This window comes from Vombatus ursinus, unplaced genomic scaffold (genome assembly GCF_900497805.2).
Source record: "Vombatus ursinus unplaced genomic scaffold, bare-nosed wombat genome assembly UNPS02009062.1, whole genome shotgun sequence".
Classification (NCBI taxonomy): Eukaryota; Metazoa; Chordata; class Mammalia; order Diprotodontia; family Vombatidae; genus Vombatus; species Vombatus ursinus.
The window spans coordinates 19,574,898-19,594,994 of NW_020948840.1; the positions used below are offsets into that span (position 1 = coordinate 19,574,898).

The 20,097-nt window shown below is 45.0% G+C and overlaps 2 protein-coding genes across 2 annotated transcripts in view; one reads left to right on the forward strand and one right to left on the reverse strand.

Annotated features, from left to right (window-relative positions):
* The first annotated feature begins 174 nt into the window (after positions 1-174).
* On the forward strand, positions 175-2,160 carry UCN (urocortin). The gene is made up of 2 exons (XM_027850409.1): positions 175-1,195; positions 1,594-2,160. Exon 2 carries the CDS (start codon positions 1,620-1,622, stop codon positions 2,007-2,009), a length of 390 nt encoding a protein of 129 aa, XP_027706210.1. The 5' UTR covers positions 175-1,195; positions 1,594-1,619; the 3' UTR covers positions 2,010-2,160.
* A 592-nt stretch (positions 2,161-2,752) lies between these two features.
* TRIM54 (tripartite motif containing 54) overlaps positions 2,753-20,097 on the reverse strand; it is a 29,847-nt gene continuing 12,502 nt past the window's right edge. The window contains exons 2-9 of the mRNA XM_027850404.1: positions 9,465-9,637; positions 5,740-5,911; positions 5,134-5,229; positions 4,374-4,607; positions 4,207-4,229; positions 3,854-3,978; positions 3,238-3,330; positions 2,753-2,833 (exon numbers count right to left, since the gene is read on the reverse strand). Coding sequence (XP_027706205.1) covers positions 2,823-2,833; positions 3,238-3,330; positions 3,854-3,978; positions 4,207-4,229; positions 4,374-4,607; positions 5,134-5,229; positions 5,740-5,911; positions 9,465-9,637 — 927 coding nt within the window. The 3' untranslated portion in view covers positions 2,753-2,822. The remainder of the gene's footprint in view (positions 2,834-3,237; positions 3,331-3,853; positions 3,979-4,206; positions 4,230-4,373; positions 4,608-5,133; positions 5,230-5,739; positions 5,912-9,464; positions 9,638-20,097) is intronic.

Below are 20,097 nucleotides of genomic sequence, written 5' to 3' on the forward strand. Positions count from 1 at the left end.
CTCTGAAGCCAGAGCTCAGCACCTATCCCTCTTTTTCTACCATTCTTCCCTCGTTTAAGAATAAAAGAATCAGGGGCAGCTAGGTGGCGCAGTGGATAGAGCACTGGCCCTGGAGTCAGGAGGACCTGAGTTCAAATGTGGCCTCAGACCAAACACTTGACACATACTAGCTGTGTGACCTTGGGCAAGTCACTTAACCCCAATTGCCTCACCACCACCCCCCAAAAATAAATAAAAAAATAAAAGAATCAGCTAGGCTAGACCACTGGGTAATTCTTCTTTGTGTAACTATTATCTGCCCAGGGTAATGGGGTAAATAGAATGTGCCCTTTTTGGTCTGGGAATTTCCTGGGGACCAGAGACTATCTACTTTTAAATCCTCAATTAAAAGACCCTGGACTTTTAAATTTCAGGATCTAGACAGAAGTGCAAATGGTAGGGAGCCTTTAGGAAAAGAGAATTAGCTCAGTGGATTAATTTGGTCCCTTTTGCCTGTGAGGACAGCCTTTGGTCCCAGTCTCTGGCTGCAGACCTAGAAGCTCAGGCTATCAGGGTCGTGTGCCAACTGTATAGTCCCCTTTCTTCCTCTCAGTCTAGAATTCAGATCCCTCTCTTGCTGAAAGGGGCTGAAAAGAGCTGTAGTCAGAACCACGGACAGCTCCACATTTTTGCCTTTGGTCAGCTTCAGCTTTCCCTTCTCCTCAAGGAAAATTTTCCCCAGGAAGTTGAGGTTTCCACTAGGGAGGAGGGTGCTGGAAAGAGAAGATGCTGTAGACTGAATTGAAAACGGTGCGAAGTACTCCTAGGTCCTTCGGTCCAAGCCAGGACTGCCCACGTCCGGGCCCATCTGGAACTGTTGTTACCCATAACGACTGCAATCACCACCCTCGGCGCTTGCCCCTAGAGGCAGCAGGCGGTGTTCCATTCTGGGGGTCTTGGCCCTCGGGGCAGTCCAGCTCCTTACCCCTGCTGGCCTTAGAGCTGCGGTTCTGTCAGTTCATCTACAATCAGTGCATGGCCTTCGCTGACGTCAATCGGAGCTGCCCCGTCCCTATATAAATCTGGCAGCAGCCCCGGGACACTCCCCGAGTTCCCCAGGCACTGGCAACCGGCCCCGTGCTCCCAGACTCCGGTTCGGTTGGGACACTGACTGAAGCTCTGCTCCACCCCCGCGGCAACACGCTCGGAGAAACCCGTGAGTGGCTTGTTCTGAGCGCACCCGCGCCCCTAGCTCAGCGCGCTCCCGAACCAGCCCTTTCTTGCTTGCTCCCCCAGCTGCTTTGCTGGGTAGCTAGTCCCCTTCCCGGGCGGGCTGGGAGGTGGGTGGCTCCATCGCGGGACGTGTCCCAGATCTCTTATCTCCAAGCGAAGAGAAAAGGGTGTCTGGGGTGTGCGCCTAGCTTCAGCGGCTGTCGGGGCACGTGGTGGACTTAGTCTGGCAGGGCACGTGGTGTCCGAGGTTGGAATGGGTGGGAAATGTGCCGGGGTAGAAGTGGCCAAAAGCCTGGGGCAGCCTTGGACCCGCCGCCCCCCCTCAACCCCCACACCAGCCCGTCTTCCGCGCGCCCTACCCCTTGTGTGTGTGCCTCCCAGGGCCCGGCAGCGGCGGCACCAACACCATGAGGCGGCCAGGGCGCATCGCTCTGTTGGCGGCATTGCTGCTTCTCTTAGTCCAGCTGCAGCCGGGCAGCGGCGGACGGGGTACTCTGGAGGCGATGTCCCCCAGGGACAAGGGTCTGGACCGGAGTTTGCGGTGGAGTCCCAGGAACCATGCCGGGGGAGTCCGTGCCCTCCTCCTCCTGACCGAGCGTTTCCCGCGTTTGGCCTCTGGGACAGGCACCCTGTCCTCACCCCTGGGCTATCGGCCCAAGCCCAAACGGGACGCACCTTCTCTCTCCATCGACCTGACCTTCCATCTGCTGCGGACCCTGCTGGAACTGGCACGGACGCAGAGCCAGAGGGAGCGCGCCGAGCAGAACCGGCTCATCTTCGACTCGGTGGGCAAGTGAGCCCGGGCTGGCCAGCCTTGTTCTGCCGCCTGAGACCAAGAGGCGGCATTGGGGGGCCAGTCCTGGAAGGCCCCCGGAACTGTGCGGGGCGTGGCCCGGTTCGACTCCCTACTGCGGACGGTGTTTCTGTTTCTAATAAAAGCGATGAAAAGTCGGTGTCTCCCGCTTTGGCGTGGGGGCTAGGGGCTGGGGCGGGAGCGGAGGAGGACGCCTAGCTGAGACCCTGGACCAGGTCACTCTATAGGGCCAGACCAATCCCTTTTTGTGGAACCCCACCCGACTAGCCTAGATTAAGGGGGATAGATCCTTCTCCGAACTCTCAAAAAACAGTTACAAATCCATTTCCCACTCACTCCCCAGATCCCTCTGAAAGCTGAACGCTCAGGGTTTTCGGGGCTACAGTTCTATCTACAAACCCCTCTACTTCCCTCCACTTGTTTCCCGAGCCAAATCTGAGTAGACAGTGACCCGTCGCTCCCTTTCCCTTGTCTCCGGCTAAGGTTTGACCTCGGTAGAGCTTTCTACTTCACTGGGTGAAGGACCCCAGACAGATCAGGGACCGTGAGCGGGCGGGGCTGCAGTTAACCTAACCCAGTTAACCCTCTGGGAATTGGGGAGAAGAGATGCGCCCGGGGTTGGGGCCTAGACACCGGGCCACGAGGCCACAGGGACAAAAGGAGAGAATTCGGAGCACATAAGGTAATCACAACCTTTATTTTGAGCCTCAGGGCAGCCAAAGATTCGTTCTCTCCCTGCGTCTTCTGAGTTATTTTTAGTGCCTGCAGGAACCTAGAAGGTTTTCTTAAGGCGAAATCAGTGCAGACCTGTTCGGACGGAAAGACTCAGTGGGTGGGCGAATTAAAGAGGTGCTAAGAGGACCCCGGAGGGTGCATGTAACTCCACTTAGACCAGAAGCTACTGAGCCTCCCTCTGGTTCAGTGGTTGAACAGCATCTCCTACAACCAGCCCTTTGGAAAAGGCAGGGAGAGGGAAAAGACAGGGCAGACATTACTCTTCAGAAACTCGGGGCTCTGGAGGGAATATAGGAGCCCAAGAGAGGCACTTGGATACCTAGGTAGTACCCTAGCTTCCCTGGGTACCTTAGCTCTGTGGCTGCTGGGAATCAGGTGAGAGGAGCCAATCCACCTTCTGCTCTAGCCCTGACTCATTATTTTCACTGGATCAGTCTTTTGAAAGGCATCTCCACAACCTAGTAGGGCTCACTTACCCTCGGAAGGCTCCAGTTTCTCTTCCTCAGCCCCGGCACCGCCATCCTCCCCTTCCAGCACCAACTCCTCTTCTTCTTCCTCCCCAGAACCCCCTGGGGCAAATATAAAAATCTGATGACATAGGCTTGGACCCCATCATCCTGAAACCTCAGTTCCTTCATGTCCCTTAATTAGCCCCAAATCCAACTGCACAATATGATACAGGAGGTGCAGGACCACCTCTATTTATAGTCAGAGAACCTGGGTTCAAATCCTATTTCTGAACACTTCTTGTGCAACCTTGAGCAATTCAATTCACCTTACTGGGACTCAGTTTCCTTACCTGCAAAATGAGGGAGGGGGTTGGACTGGATGACCTTAAAGGTCCCTTCTAGTTCTAGAGTTATCATCCTATGATTCTGGTTCTGCTATCTGTGTGACTTTGGATGAGTCACAACATCTCTGGGCTTCAATTTCCTGAACGGAAAATAAAGGAGTGGGAATAGATGACCTGGAAGGTCCCTTCTCTCTCTAAGTCTATGATTATAATGCAGTTAATTACCTCCAATTCACCCCCCTTCCTCTTTCCTTTAGTCCAAGCATTTCAGTCTGCCAGTCTCTCCCCGGGTCTCTCACCAGTCTGGAAGTCGATTGTCCGGAGCATCTCAGCCACATGTTCCACACTCACTGAGAACTGTTCCATGCTTTCATAGCCTGGTTCTGGCCGCCCAGCCAACTCCACCTTTGCCATGTCCCCAACCCTATAACAGTGGGCTCAGCTCAATCCCGAAGTGCCCCTAAGGAGGTCTCCTTCATTGAGACCCCTACACCTTCCCTGATTCATCAGCCCAGGCCCAAAGATGGGCCCCCACCCCTTTCTGCTCAAGGAGCACAGTCCTCTCAGACACATATACCCTTGCCCCTCCCTCTTCCCCTTTGATCAATCTCCCCAACCCAGCTAAGAGTGAAGCCCAACACGTCAGACTCACTTTTTAATCAGCTCCTTGGCCTGCTACAGGGGGGAAAGGGAGAGCAAAAGTGAGGCCAACATAGCCAGCTCCACCCCAGCCTAACCTAAACACACATCTGAGAAGCATCCCCACCCCACTCCCTCTCCAACAGTCACTAAGGTCTTCTGGCCCTGTGACTGCCCCACCTGGAGGTAGAGAGCCATCTGTGGCTCCTCCATGGACTGAATGGCAGACTCCACAAGCTTGGATGAGGCCTCTAAGTGGTCTCCATATTGACGGATAAGCCCTCGAACCCGCTGAAGTTTCTCCTCCTGCTCCCGGGCCAGGGTCTGAAGCAGTTCTGCTTTCCTCTCTTCCAGCACTGCACACAATGTCTCAAACCTCTGTCCCAGTAGTTGCTTCTGCCTTCGACTGTTGTCCTGAGGTTGGGGTGGAGATGTTGGGAGGAGGGTCCTTCAAAGGGTCAAGGGTCTCAGGTACCCAGAAAAAGCCCAGACTGACTCTTAGAACCTGTGCTGTCAGGGTCCTGTCATGAGTCAGCTACCACAGACAGGCACAGAGCTGAGAGGTGTTACATACTCACATGCATTCATAAACACAATCATATCCCATACAGGATTTGCTTGGTCTCATCTAACAGTCTCACCTTCAAAGGAGGGAGGATGGAAGGGTTGGGGAGACCAGAAAATATTCTGATCTTATGGGGGCCAGGGAAAGGCACAACTATACAATTCTTCAATACACATAGGAATACCTGGTCCCAAGCCCTGTGCCTTGGATGGAAGTCTAGAGAAACACTTTTCTCTTTCCTTCTCCCCACCAGGTTCTAGGCACCCCATTTTCCTTGGGCCCTGACTGCTATAGCAGTAGTTACCCACCCCTCCTAATCCCACATCTCCAGGAGGCTCCTGTCCACCACTTTCCCTGAAGATGCCCCATACTTACTTCAATGGTCTGGCACACTTCTTCCATCTGAGTAATGACTGCCTGGACCCGGTCATTTCCAGCCACCAGCATGGCAATACCATCGCTCAGCTCACTCTGCCACATATGTTAGGCACAAAATGATTCTATGCCTAGGCATCTTCCCACTTCTAGGCACTCCCCCTCCCTTCAAACACATAGCTAGGATGGACAACAATAGCCTAGGAAGGGTATCCTTAAGAAACTATTTCAGATGGGGCAGCTAGGTGACGTAGTGGATAGAGCACTGGCCCTGGATTCAGGAGGATCTGAGTTCAAATCCGGCCTCAGACCAAACACTTGACACTTACTGGCTGTGTGACCCTGGGCAAGTCACTTAACCCCATTGCCTAGCCAAAAAAAAAAAAAAGAAAGAAAGAAAGAAACTATTTGAGAAAATCTAACCCCAGGGAAGCTGAATCTTCAGAGGCTAGAAAGCGAAGAGGGAGGTGAAACTCAGGGATTCGGAACCAAATCTATATAGGTTGTGGGAAGTGAGGTAGAGGATGTATTCCAAAGAACCCCATAGTTTAGATAAGATATAGACTTCAAGACTCAAGTCTGTTTCCCCACACTTGAGGTTGTTACCTTCTGGCGTTTGTAGATGTTGGGCAGTGGTGCCACCTCACAGTCCTTGTGAGCTCCAAACACCTTACAGAGGGAGCAGGTGGGCACCTCGCAGCTCAGGCAATAGATATTAATCTTCTCCTCCTCATGCTCCTCACACATTAGGTGCTGCTCTGCCTTAGAGTGCAGAGGCCTAGACAACAGTAGCAAAAGGATCATCAGGGTGGCAACCAGGATTAGTAAAGACAGATCTGAGCAAGTGAGATAGTGGAAGTTGCATCTCGCAGCCAAAAAATTCCTGCTGAAACTAGCCAGGACAGTATGTCTATCCTGTCTATGGGCTGTATGTCTAGGGCCCTTGCCTAATCTCTTAAACACTTTCCTTCAGAGAAGACAATCCCAGGACAATGGCCATCCCAAGGTCTACAAGGAGTCAAATAGTTGGGTAGGTGGGATAGGGATAGGGGCTAGATCTGTGATTTTATTGATTTAGGGAACTCTCATACAAGAAAACTCTCTCTCCTAATACAAGTTAGCATTTCCTCAGCAACTTGTAGTCTGGGAGTTTCAGAGAGCTCTGAGAGACCAAGTGATTTGCCCAGGGTCACAGAAGATGTTCAGAAGTGGGATGTAAACCCAGGTGTTCATGGCTCCAAAGCCAGCTCTCTCAATCCCCAACTGGGTATGGGTAGAAATAAGGGCTGAGATTGACATATGAATTTGTTCTCCTCATGGGCCAGTTGTATTTACCTAGTTTTAGGTCTGAGATCATCTACTAAATTCAGTTAGCCTTCCAACAAATGTGTGCCATTGGGCACTAAAGTGACCCTCTATAATGCACAATTTTCCAATGGATCCTCAGGCTCCTGGATGTTGGTACTCCCCTAAATGATGCACAACTCGTCCTTAGCCTTGGGTGACCCTTGTCCATGGATTCCTGTCAGTCTTCCATAGGGGTCCACCAAACTTGCTGGATGCTTTCCTCAAAATTTTTTTCTGATTGTATTGCTACCAATAGAGCAGGACGACCATCTTTTCTTATCCTTCTCTCTCTCTCACCATGTCAGGCCCATCTTCTTTTCTAGCCTTTCATTTCTCTGACCCCTTCTCTTGTTTAGTTCTGGAGTGGCAATGTGTTGTGTTCTAGTCATACCCTCTATCCTCTTCTCCATTACCCTTTGAGTAACCCTCAAATTGAATTCTTCAGAGGTTGTGGTATTCTGTGACATAGCCATGAAGGATTACTAGAAGAATACTGGGATTAAAAAGATGGGCCCTTTTTAGGGAGAAGCTTGGGGCCATTAAAAGCACTGCACAATTTCCCAAACCTGCTCTCCTTTATCCTATTCATTTTTGGTCCCAGCTCATTGTCTATGCACATTGTCTGTACAAAATATAGGTACTGATGGACCAAATCTATGGGTTACCCATCCAACTGCCCATCATAGTCTGGACAATAGACATTCTTCATCCACTTGGTTGTTCAGAATAACACATGCTTTCTTGGCATGTCCTAGGTGTCCATCAAAGTTCTGTCTTAGACCCTCTTTTCTTGTTCCTCTATATTCCTTCACTTGATGATTTCATCACCTTCCATGGATTTAATTACCATCTCTATGCTGATGATTCTCCAATCTGCCAGTCTTGTGCCAATTTTTCTGTTGTTGTTCACTCATTTCAGACATATTGGACTCTGTGGCCCCATTTGGGGTTTTCTTGGCAAAGATACTGCAGTGATTTGCCATTTCTTTCTCCAGCTCTTTTTTTTCTTTTTTTGCTTAAGCAATCAGGGTTAAGTGACTTGCCCAGGGTCACACAGCTAGTAAGTGTTAAGTGTCTGAGGCTGGATTTGAACTCAGGTCCTCCTGACTCCAAGGCCAGAGCTCTATTCACTGCACCACCTAGCTGCCCCTTTTCCAGCTCATTTTTACAGATGAGGAACTGAGGCAAATATGGTGAAGTGACTTGCCCAGGGTCACACAGCTAATAAGTGTCTAAGGCTGTATTTGAACTCAGTTCTTCTTGACTCCAGGCCCAGTGTTTTATTCACTGCACCATTTAGCTGCCCTCCCCAATCTCTCCACTAGTCTTCAGTCTCATATCTCCAACTGCCTCTCAGACATCTTGAACTAGATATCCAGCAGACATCTTAAACTCAATATATCCAAAACTGAACTCATTATCTTTCCCTCCACACTCTCCCTCCCTCCTACCTTCCCTATTACTATAGAAGGCAACACTAACTTTCAGGCTTGAAATCTAAGAGTCATCCTGGTATCCTTACTAGTTCTCCCCCTCCCCCCACAACTATGTCTGAGCTGTTACAAATTTCACCTTTGCCACATCTCTCCAATACACCCCCTTCTCTCCTCTGACACTGCCACTACCCTGATGTAAGCCCTCATCATCTCATACCTACATTACTGTAATAGCCTCCTGGTGGGTCTGCCTGCCTCAAGTCTCTCCTCACTCTAATCCATTTTCCATTCAGCCCCTAAAGGATTTTCCTAAAACTCAGGTTCATTCATGTCACCCCAATCCTCTACTCAATAAACTCAAGCAGCTTCTGAAATGCTCTGTTTGATATTCAAAGCCCTTCATAACCTAGTCCCCTCCTAACCTTTCATTCTTCTTATACACTATTCCCTGATGTACTCTTTAATCCACTGACATTGGCCTTCTGACTATTCCACAAATAGGACAATTCCATGTCTTGGCTCCAGGAATTTTCTCTGGATATCCCCTATGCCTGGAATACTCTCCCACCTCCACTCTGACTACTGACCTCCTGGGCTTCCTTTAAGTCCTAACTGAAATCCTACCTTCTTTTTTTTTATAATTTATTTATTCATTTTTTGTTTTCAACATTCTCTTCCATAAGATTTTGAGTCTTAAATTTTCTTCCCCTCCCTCTCTTCCTCCCTCCCCAAGATAGCATGCAATCTGATATAGGCTCTACTTATACATTCATATTAAGCATATTTTCCCATTAGTCATGATGTAAAGAAGAATTAGAACTAATGGGAAGAACCACGAGAATGAAGCAATAAAACAAAACAACAAAAGAAAAGGAAAGCAAAAAGTATGCTTCCATCTGCATTCAGACTCCATAGTTCTTTCTCTGGATGTGGATGGCATTTTCCATCATGAGTCTTTTGGAGTTGTCTTAGATCCTTGCGTTGCTGAGAAGAGCCAAATCTATCAAAGTTAGTCATTGTACCACGGGGCTGTTACTGTGTAGAAAGTTCTCCTGGTTCTCCTGGTTCAGCATCAGTTCATATAAGTATTTTCAGTTTTTTCTGAAGTCTGCTTGCTCATCGAAATCCTACCTTCTAAAGGAAGCCTTCCTCAACCCTCGCAATTCTAGTGCCTTCCCATTATTAATTATTTCCTGTTAATCTTGTATATAGCTTGCTTTGTATATATGTTTGCATATTGTCTCCCCCATTAGATTGTAATCTCGTTGAGAGTACAGACTATCTTTTGCCTCTTTTTGTATCCCCAGAACTTAGTACAGTGCTTGGCACATAGTAGGTGCTTAATAAATGTTTATTAAATGAATGAATGAATGATATCTATGTTTGTGGCTAATCCTCCATTAAATCAGATTCTACGAAGTCCATACCAAGACTTATTTAAATATTGTATTTTTCCCAAGACCTAACACAAATGTCAGCATACAATAGGTGCTTTATAAATGCTGAATGTGAATCTACAAAACAGGTAGGGAGAGAATCAGGACTTACCGTGAAGACTCCTGCTTATAAATGTCAATGATGTTCTCCACCAGCAGGTTGCGCTGCAGTCCATAGACACCATGTCTGTCCAGAACGACCTCGTGCCTACAGGATGGGCAGCGAAACCGCCCCCCTGAGGACACTGTGGTTGAGCCCCGGGATTGCCACAGAGGATTTGAGGCCTGCAGGGGGAGGAAAAGCATTAGGAGCACTGAGGATCAAGGGTAGCATCTCACATCATCAGACCACAGTTAAACATGGAAGGGCTTGGGAAGCACGGGTGGTCACAGGATCCTAAAAAGTCTGAGCTAGAAGAGACAATAAGGTAAAGAAGAGGTTTTCACAAGTCATTCATTTATTTTTTCAGCAATCATATATTAAGTGCTTACTGTGTGCCAAACACTAGCTCCAATGAAGAGGTCAAGAAGGGGTAACTTCTCTTTTGCTGTCCACTGCTAGTCAATCTAGACCTCCCAGGGAGTAAAGAGTCATGGAGTTGATAATAGGCTGAGGTAGAGAGCTGGGTCTATATCTCTCGGAATGGCTGCATACAGCCTGAGGTGGTTAGATAGGAGTCCTTCTCACACAGGACAGAGGCTATTACAACAACTATTGGGATAGCACTTTAAAGTTTGCAACCTGCTTTACATAAGAAAGGGAAATTGAAGAGGAGAGCCACTGACCAAACTAAGGGGTCTCCCATCAATTTGATGAGATTATTTTTTTGTTTTTGCTTTTTGGTGAGGCAATTGGGGTTAAGTGACTTGCCCAGGGTCACACAGCTAGTAAGTGTCAAGTGTCTGAGGCCACATTTGAACTCAGGTCCTCCTGACTCCAAGGCCACAGGTCTATCCACTGTGCCACCTACTTGCCCTGATGAGATTATTGTTGTTGTTGTTTAGTCATGGCTTACTCTTTGGGTTTTCTTTGCAGAGATATTGGAGTGGTCTGCCATTTCCTTTTCCACCTCATTGTAAAGATAAAGAAACTGAGGCAAACAAGGTTAAATGACTTGCCCAGGGTCACACTGCTAGTAAGTATCTGAGGCTGGATTTGAACTCAGGAAGATGAGTGCTCCAGGCCCAGCATTCTATCTGCTGTGCCACCTCACTGCCCCTTAATGAGGTTATAGGGTTTGTGTAATACATGTCTCGGTCATCCCAAGTGTGGGAGTTTTTAAAGGACACTTCCCAGGGAGATTGGCTTGCACACTGCAGCACTTTGCTGAGAGGACACAGGGAACCCCGCTGATTGGCTCCCAATGACTGTCACTGCCTCCAATATGATTGGCACTTAAGAGTGGGGTAGGTAGTGGAATTAGATTCTTGTCGGAAGAGCTACCTAACTGGTCATAGTTTCTCCACCCCTTCCCCCTTGGACTTCCAAGTGAGAGCTCAGCAGAATAGACCTTTGTAAGGAGGGAAAGAACTTTTCTTCTCCTACTTCCAGGAGCAACTTACAGTAGACATACATGACAATTGTAGACATGCCCTTGCATGAGGCCTGAATGAAGAGTTCAATTGTTGCTGAACTCTTTTTGTATAGAAGGAGAATTCTGAATCTCCTGGGTAGCATTTACTGGTTCCCCACCTCCCCACCTAGCTAGTGTCTGAGATTACAGTTATCACCCCCGTGATTTGGAAAATCCACATAAAATTTTTGGCCTTCCCTTATTACCAGAGAAGAAGTCTGAATTCTTTCTTTTTCTTTTATAGTACCTTATTGTAAAATTTGGGTTAAATATTTGGTCATAGGCTGTGTGCCATTTGCTGGTCTTTTCGTGTCATCTGTGGCTTCTGCAAAACTCCCAAAAAATTCCCATTTAATTTCTTAAGCTGACTTGTGATATATCAAAACCGTGAAGGGGAAAGTTGAGATTTGGAGGGCATAACTGCACTTCATAGATAGCCAACCAGCCAGCCAGATAGATAGATAGACAGATATCTACCCACCCAAAATCTCCCTTCTCTAGAAAGAAAGGCAATGTACAATTATGTAATATGTTATTATTATATTGTATATAATTATATGTCTTCTATATAATTATATATTATAATATATTAATATATATTCTTGTTCAATGTAGTTACCTTCTGGGAGAGAGGATGTTTCAGTACCTGTTAATGGGTATCCCTGAGTCCTTTGTATTTTATTTATTTGGGTGGTTATTGTTGCTATTGGGTGTGTGTTATATATATATATATATGTATATATACATACACGCTATATATATGCATATAAATGTATATAATTTATACATTGTCTACGCCATTAAATTGTGAGCTCCTTGAGGACAGGGACCAGGTTATGCCTTTCTTTGTTTAGCACAGTATCTGGCATATAGTAGCACTTAATAAATGCTTGTTGACTGATGGCCATCATCCTATAATCTAGCCTTCTAGTTAGAGAAGGGCTAGATTTTCTGGGCAGCACAAGCTTTGGGGTTGTCTCACAGATAATCCCACTTCTGAGAGTTCCCAAGTTCATGTGTTTGAGCACCAGTGTACAGGAGAGAGAAGATCTCTTCCGCAATGTGCTTTTTGGACAAGGAAGAGGATCACCCTGCACCTGGAGGTCTGGTGTCATGTTGAGGGCAGGGGAAAAGGGCATCTGGACCTTGCTAACCCTCCCTGCTATTATCTGTAATGGGATGTTCAATCAGGCAGGTCTCATGTGAAGGCAAATTCTTGTTCAGTGTATTTACCTTTGGGGAGGGAGTATATTTCAGTATCTGTTCATGAACTCCTGTGGGTTCTTTGGATCTTATTTATTGGGGCGGGAGTAGGTGGGCAATAAAGGTTGTCACATACCCAATGCCCAAATACATTGAGTATTTGTGCAGGAGCTGGGGATCCTGTGAGCCACATTTAAGGAAACTAAGAAGTGAGCTGTATTTTGAATATTTCCCTAGTGTATAACTTTGGGGTGGGAATAACAAGCCAGAGAGACACTGACTTTCTGAGGGTCAGTCACTAGGGTAGAACCTGGTCTGTGTGAGCCCAGAGTTTTGGGGGGCCCTGGGTCACAACATACAGATACATTATTTAATTTGAGACTCAACAACCCTGTAAAGTTAAATAGTATAGTTAATTATTACTGCTTTTTTACATATACAAACATAGAGACTCAAGAGAAGTGAAATAATTTGCCCAAGGTCACACAGAGAGTATGGAGCACAGGCAAAGTTCAAACACAGACCTTCCTGACTCCAAATCCAGCACTCTGGCCTTTCTGCTATGATGCCATATCAATAAAAGCCAGACCTATGGAAAGGACATGTGTCAGTGAAACTGAGTAGTTCAGAGAAATAAATTCAGGGAACAGAAAAGGCAGAGGAAATTCTGAGAATTGGCAAGATAGGGAAATAGGAAGGAGAAGGACTGCAGAAACCTGTGAAGGAAGATGGGATGTATATTTGCTTATGTCTGTTAAAGGGTGTGTTGGCTACTGTCACACTACACAAATAACATATTGGACATGTTTCAAAGTAAACCTGTTGCTTTTTAAGTTTCTGTTACTCTTAACTTTAGCTTGAGGGATGTAGTTGATGCTAGGTTAAGTAGAGTAGCAATACTGTGGTAGGAAAAGGGTCGCTCATGGAATATTTACTTTAAATTCAACACCTCAAAAGCAGAGAGAAAATTGATTCCAGAGTCTGGCTCCAGAGGGAGTCTCTTAGAGAAGACGTTTACTTTGGAAAGGGAGAACTAGACGTTGTTATTGTTCAGTCATTTCAGACTGTTCGTGACCCCATTTGGGATTTTTCTTGGCGAAGATACTGAAGTGGTTTGCCCTTTCCTTCTCCAGCTCATTTTACAATTGAGGAAATCGAGGCAAACAGGGTTAAGTGATTTGCCCAAGGTCACACAGCTAGGAAGTGTCTGAGGTCAGATGTGAACTCATGAAGATGCATCCGCTCTATCTACTATACCACACAGGAGGTGGTATTTGTTTCAGAGCATTGAAGTTTTTCTGAACCATAGAATCTCGGTTATAAGGAACCTTAGATACCCTGTAGCCCAACCTATACCATTTATCCTTCCATGTCACGATGACTGGCCTAGTCTCTGAGTGAAGACCTTTAACAAAGGGAACCCACTACCTCCAGAGGCGAACCATTCCACTTTTGGAAAGCTTTCATTGTTAGACAGTTTCTGTTACATTCACCCTAAAGCTGCCTCTCTGAAACCTCCATGCCATGGTCCTGGATCTGTCTTTCAAGGCCAAACAAGCAGTAGTCTCTTGCAGTAAGACTACAAGCTTAATGTGAGTCATCAGGGTGATACAGCAGCCAGGAAACTGATGCAATCTTGGGCTGCATTAAGAGAGGTGTAGCTTCCAGAACTAGGGAGGCAGCAGTCCCTCTCTCTTCTGCCCCACACCAGGCCACATCTGGAAGGTCGCGTCCAGTTCTAGAACCCACAGTCTAGAAAGAACATTGCTCAATTAGAGAGCATTCAGAGGAGGGCAGTCAGAATGGTGAAAGGCATTGAGTTCGAGCCAGATGAGGATTAGCTGAAGAAACTAAGAATGTTTAGTCAGAAGAAGAAGAGACTCATGGGGGTCATGATAGCTACCTACAAGTCTTTGAAGGATCGTCATATGGAGTAGGGATTAGACACGTTCTATTTGGAGCCAGAGAACAGTAGGTGGAAACATTGCCTTCTAGCCAGAGTTATTTCCTATGAAGTAAGAGCCTGATTGCTCTTGACTTACTCTTCAGTCAAGACCTAAGATAGATGCATTCCCAGAAATCTCCCTCACCTTCTGGGCTAGATCTTGGAATGATACCGTCTAAGGAAATCCCTTCCTCCTCTACCTAGGAGATGGGGATTCAGAAACGTTGTCCATGAACTCTCCTATTGCCACATGGGCATCATATGTCTACCTTTGCCATGTGCTTCTTCAAGAACTTTTTATACTTTGCCAGTTGCTACCATTTCTTGGGACTGGGGAGGTCCATTCCAAGGTAACTGACTTCTGTTCAGAAAGCTGTGAATAAGTACATGTAACTCCAATGAGCTTGTGCCCAAGGCAGTCACTCCCGTTCTTGGAGGGAGGAGAATACCCATACACACTACACCATTCCTTCCAGGACACAATTCTTCTGCTCTTTGGTCTACACTGAAGACATGAGGGGATTAGAACACAACTGGCTAATTGTGGTAATTTGGTGAAAAACACTGACTTCATCTTGTGACTCAATTCTGGAGCTAGCTTAGTTTTTATTCAATTATGGGTCTAGTCCAATTTTTGTCTTGTGAGAAAAGTTTATCCAATTATGGAAATTGGGAGAGAACCTCATTGCATTGTTTGAACCTAGCCCTGCGTGGCTGGGAAACTGGACCACCTCTCCCTGCTGCTTAAAGTCACTTAACCAAGGCCTTACCTAGGTTAGGCTGACCAGAAACCCAGTCAGATCTGAAGATTGATGCAAGGAGTTTTCTCACAATTGTACATCTGAAGCAACCGTTATGTCTTATCTTATAACTGGCCCTGTACTGATCAATCAATCATTATTTCCATATTCCTTTGATTGTTTTCAGACACTCAGGGTAAGTGGGATACCTCTTTTTCTGAATTCAAGGAATTGTACTTGTTAACTATCTGTCTCACAAGTTGGAAAAGTCCCTCATCCTTCCTCCAATTAGAAATCAGATTACCTAATGTTGTATTGTTTCCTTTTAATTAATTGGCTTTATTTTTATTATTTTTAATGTATGAAAGTCTGTCTCCTCCTGTATTTGGGGTCCAGGCCTAAGCTGAGAAGGTCTGGTCCTGATTTGTTAGGCGATTTGCATACATCACTTAATAAATTGATAAGCTTGGAGGTTTGAACCTTTCTTTTCCTCAGTCATTTCATCTTTCACCCACCACAATACTCTGAACAGAGAAGATGGGGAGAAGAGGAGGAAAGGGAGGAAATGAGATAGGTCTATTGGCTCTCTTTTATAGGCTGGCACAGAGGAGTCATTCCTTCAACCAGAATTGGCCTTCCGAAGTGTCATCCACCCAATCATCTATAATAGAGATGTCAAACTCACTGCCTCCACCCCCAAGCCCATCTCAAAACTCCTCAGTAAGAACTAGATTAAGATGACATTTGGAAATATTTAACCAAATAAAAATACAATGTTGTTGTTGTTATTCAATTGTGTCCAACTCTTTGTGACCCCATGGACTTGTCCATGGGGTTTTCTTGGCAAAAATATGGGAGAGGTTTGTCATCTTCCTTTCTACTGTGTCCCCATTTTACAGTTGAACTGAGGCAAATAGGGGTTAAGTGACTTGTCCAAGGTCACACAACTATAAAGTGTCTGAGGCTGGATTTGAACCCAGATCTTCCTGATTTCAAGCCTAGTGCTCTATCCACTATGCCACCGAGCCTCTCTATAAAAAATACAATATAACATAGATAATGCTAATTTATGATTTTCTAAGTCAACATGCAACATCTCTATTTTAGTTTGACATCACTGATCTATAGGGCAGTTCCACACACTGGAAACCAAGAAGCTATCCTTGTCCTCTCAACAAAGTGTTAATAGACAAGTGCACATTCTCTAGGGGCAGGTACTCATTGGGTGCTTCAAAGGTTCACTGCCCTGTAAGCTCACTGAGTTGATTGGAGGAACTCTCTCAGATTGATCAAGCAACTTCCTGATCATCCTCCCCCTTTTATAAATATATAACTTTTTTGGGGGGGGGGAGGGCGGCTAGGCAATAGGGTTAAGTGATGTGCCCAGGGTCACACAGCTAGTAAGTGTAATGTGTCTGAGGTCAAATTTGAACTCAGGTCCTCCTGAATCCAAGGTTGATTCTCTATCCACTGCACCACCTAGCTGCCCCAATAAATAAATAGCTATAGAAAGTAAGCCTTTAACAATTGATATGTGTGCATATATGGATGAGGAAGTAGGGACTAATAGCTAGCAAATCAATCTACCCTTTTGAGGGACTTTGAGAATTGTGAGCATGGAGCTTAGGGGATACCTCTTACTAGCCCAATTCCAAGAACATCTTAGAAACCAAATCGGTGGTTCTCCTCCACTCACATTATGGGAGTGGTAAACACACCTACGGTTAGGGTGTTTGGGTGTTCAGTAGCGGTGATCTGACTTTTCATCTCTCCCACCTCCTCATATTGAGCCTGCCTTTCCAATGTTTCTAGTATGACACAGACGTCAGTGATACAATCACAGCTGAAGCCCTGGGTATAAACTCCCACACATAGCTTCATCTTTACCCCAGTTCTTAGTAATTTCTGGATAAAGCAATAAGATACATAAAGAACAAGGGCCATTGACTACATTGACTACACAACACAGCATATAGTCTACATGTGTGTGTGTACATATATGTGTGTACATATATATGTACTTGAGTGTCACTGTTCAAGCATTCTAAAGAACAAATTGGGCAAAAGCTGAATGCTAAAGTCAATAGGGATATTGGGAAAACATGGAAGAAAATAATTTCCTACACCTTAATTGTGAAAAGACCAGGTAGCATCAAGAATAATAAAGGAATTCCATGTTTTATTAAGACAAGCAAACAGAAACAGTTTCTCTAACAGGAATTCATATACCAGTGTCTCAGGGAAGATTATTTGTGAAAAATGAGTTAACGATGGAAAGAGACCAGCTGCCTTGTTAACTGATACTCAGAATGACTAACGTATTTTCCTTGCTGTTCAACATATTTATATTGAATACTCTATATCTTGGACCTGCCTTTGATATAATGTTACTTAGTGCTAATTCTATACCTCATTCATTGCTCTAACTCTTCATTCCTTGGAAACTATCATACAAACATAGATTTAGACCAGGAAATCACTTTAAAGGATCTAGTCCAACACCCTCACTTTACAGAGGAGGAAACTTAAGGCTGAGAGAAGGGAGGTGTCTTGCCCAAGGTCGCACAGGCAGTGACAGAACCAGGATTTGAACTTGGCTCCTGTGATTCCAAATTCAATGTTCTTTCCATTGGAGCATCCATTAGTCTAGGTGTTCTCAGTTATTAGGGAATAAACTATCTTCACTAAGTTTCAAATAGTAGAGGAATTCTATTTGTCTAACCAAGGTATTTCCCAAAGTTTAGGATCCAATAAAAAGAAGGGAGTGGAGCATGGGAGAGAAACATTTAGTCTATACCGAACCAACGTAAAAAGTGTATACAAAATCTTTCTCTGGAAAGTAGGACTATCTGAGGTAACACAAAAGCCTTGGAAGACAGACTGAAAAGGAAAGGAAGGGTACTGTGTTGGCTTAATTCACTATATTGCCCTGGCTTGACCAATGTCCTTAGAAAGGGCAGCCCATTGGGACACAGTTATCAGGTAAGGAATCCATCTTTTCCAAGTATCATGGGCATGGTACTGTGAAAGGGGCACAGGATTTGGTGTGAGATGAGAGTAAAAATCTCAGCTCTGTCACTGCCTTACCCTGTATGATCATGGGCAATATTTAACCTCTTTGAGACTTAGTTTTCTCATCTGTAAATGGTATGGGTTTGGACTAAATGGTCTCTACAATTCCCTTCCAGCTCTAAGTTTATAATCTCAGGATCCCAACTTTTCCATCCCTATCAAGAGCTCTCTTCCTTCACTTTCCATCCTAGGGCAGAACTCAGCAACCTGACATCTAGTTACCCTGTCACCAACTTCTCCCTAGCAAATAGTCTGTTCAGCCTCCAATAAATAACATCTATCCCCTTCCAGTACTACTCTCAAATTTTTCTTCATTTTGCTCCCCTTTCAGGTGAATAGATTGGTGTACCCTTGATCCTTAGACCAAGGTAAAGTGTAACATAGCAAAATAGATAGAGTGCTACACTTGGGATCGGATCTGGGTTCAAAACCCAGCTTCTTATTAGCTGTGTGACCATGGTCAAGTCATTTCTCTTGCCTAGCCTCCAATGGGCATAATAACAGTAGCACTAACCTTGTAAAGAGCAAAGAGATAATATAGAACTTTGCAATCAAAGCATTAAGTAAATGTTAGCCAGTAGTTATAGTAATATTCTGGATTCTCTTTTTGGCATTCTTAGACCTCCTCCCAGCTTCCTCAGGTGTATAGCTTCCTGACTCCCAGTGGCCTCTCACACTAATGAACCAGCCCCTTCCCAACTCAAATGGCTGTGATAAACTAGTCTATGCAGTCTGAGATGGAAAAAGTTGGGAGAACTAGAGGAAAAATGGAAGGGAATCCACTTAAACTGAAGGAAGTGAAGGATTTGACCTAAAAAAAAATGAAAATTATTGAGGGAAAGGACTCAAGGAGAAGGCAGTTGGTAAAGCTAGATGGTTATTGGTCAGCCATTTCAGTCATGTCTAACTGTGCATGACCACTTGTGAGGGTTTTCTTGGCAAAGACACTGGAGTGATTTGCCATTTCCCTCTCTAGTTCATTTTTCCAAAGGAGGAACTGAGGCAAACAGGGTTAAGTGACTTGCCTAGGATCTGCTTAGGAACTAACAAGTGTCTGAGACCAGATTTGAACTCATGAAGATCAGTCTTCCTGATTCCAAGCCCAGTGTTCTATCCACTGCACCACCTAGCTGCCCCAAAGCTGAATTAGTAAGAATAAAAAAAAGGAATTAGCTAAACCCAGTAAGAATTTATTGAGTTGTGGGAAAAGAAGTTGGATGTGGCCATCAAGTTATTAAAAGGGAAATAAGAGGAAGAAAAGGGAGTAAAGCAGTGATAAAAAGGTACAAACTACCAGCAAATGTAGAGAGCAGGGTGAATTTGGCAGTGATTTGCATTGTGTGTGCTATTTGTACTTTAGCCAAGGCCAAGCCCCTCCTACTTAGTGCTTGAAGTGGAAATTGGTTTCCCTCCTAGAAGAGGAAAAGAAAGAAAGCAAAATCACTATTGATTAGAGAAAAGCAAATGAAAACAACTCTGAGGTACCACCTCATACCTATCAGATTAGCTAATATGACAGAAAAGGAAAATAAATGTTGGAGAAGATGTGGGAAAATTGGGACACTAATGCATTGTTGGAGGAGTTGTGAGCTAATCCAGTCATTTTGGAGAGCAATTTGGAACTATGTTCAAAGGGCAATCAAACTATGCATAGCCTTTGACCCAGTAATATCACTACTAGTCTGTATCCCAAAGAGATCATAAAAAAGGGAAAAGGAACTACATGTACAAAAATATTTATAGCAGCTCTTTTTTTTTTGTGGTGGCAAAGAATTAGAAATTGAGGGACTGCTCATCAATTGGGAAAAGGCTGGACAAGTTGTGGTATATGAATGTAATAGGATACTATTGTGCCATAAGAAATGATGAGTAGGTAGATGTCAGAAAAACCTGGAAAGACTTACATGAACTGATGCTCAGTGAGTGAAGTGAGCAGAGCCAGGAGAACACAGTAACAGCAACATTGTGTGATGATCAACTATGGCAGACTTAGCTCTTCTCAGCAATACAATGATCCAAAACAATTCCAAAAGACTCATGATGGAAAATGCTATCCATATCCAGATAAAGAACTGATGGAGTCTGAATGCAGATTGAAGTATACTATTTTCACTTTCTTTTTTTTTTTATGGTTTTTCCCTTTTGTTCTGTTTCTTCTTTCACAACATGACTAATGTGGAAATATGTTTAACATGACTTTATATGTTTAAC

What these genes read in the sequence shown, in the direction of transcription:
- UCN (XM_027850409.1), top strand. Translation starts at nt 1,620, where the DNA reads ATGAGGCGGCCAGGGCGCATCGCTCTGTTGGCGGCATTGCTGCTTCTC.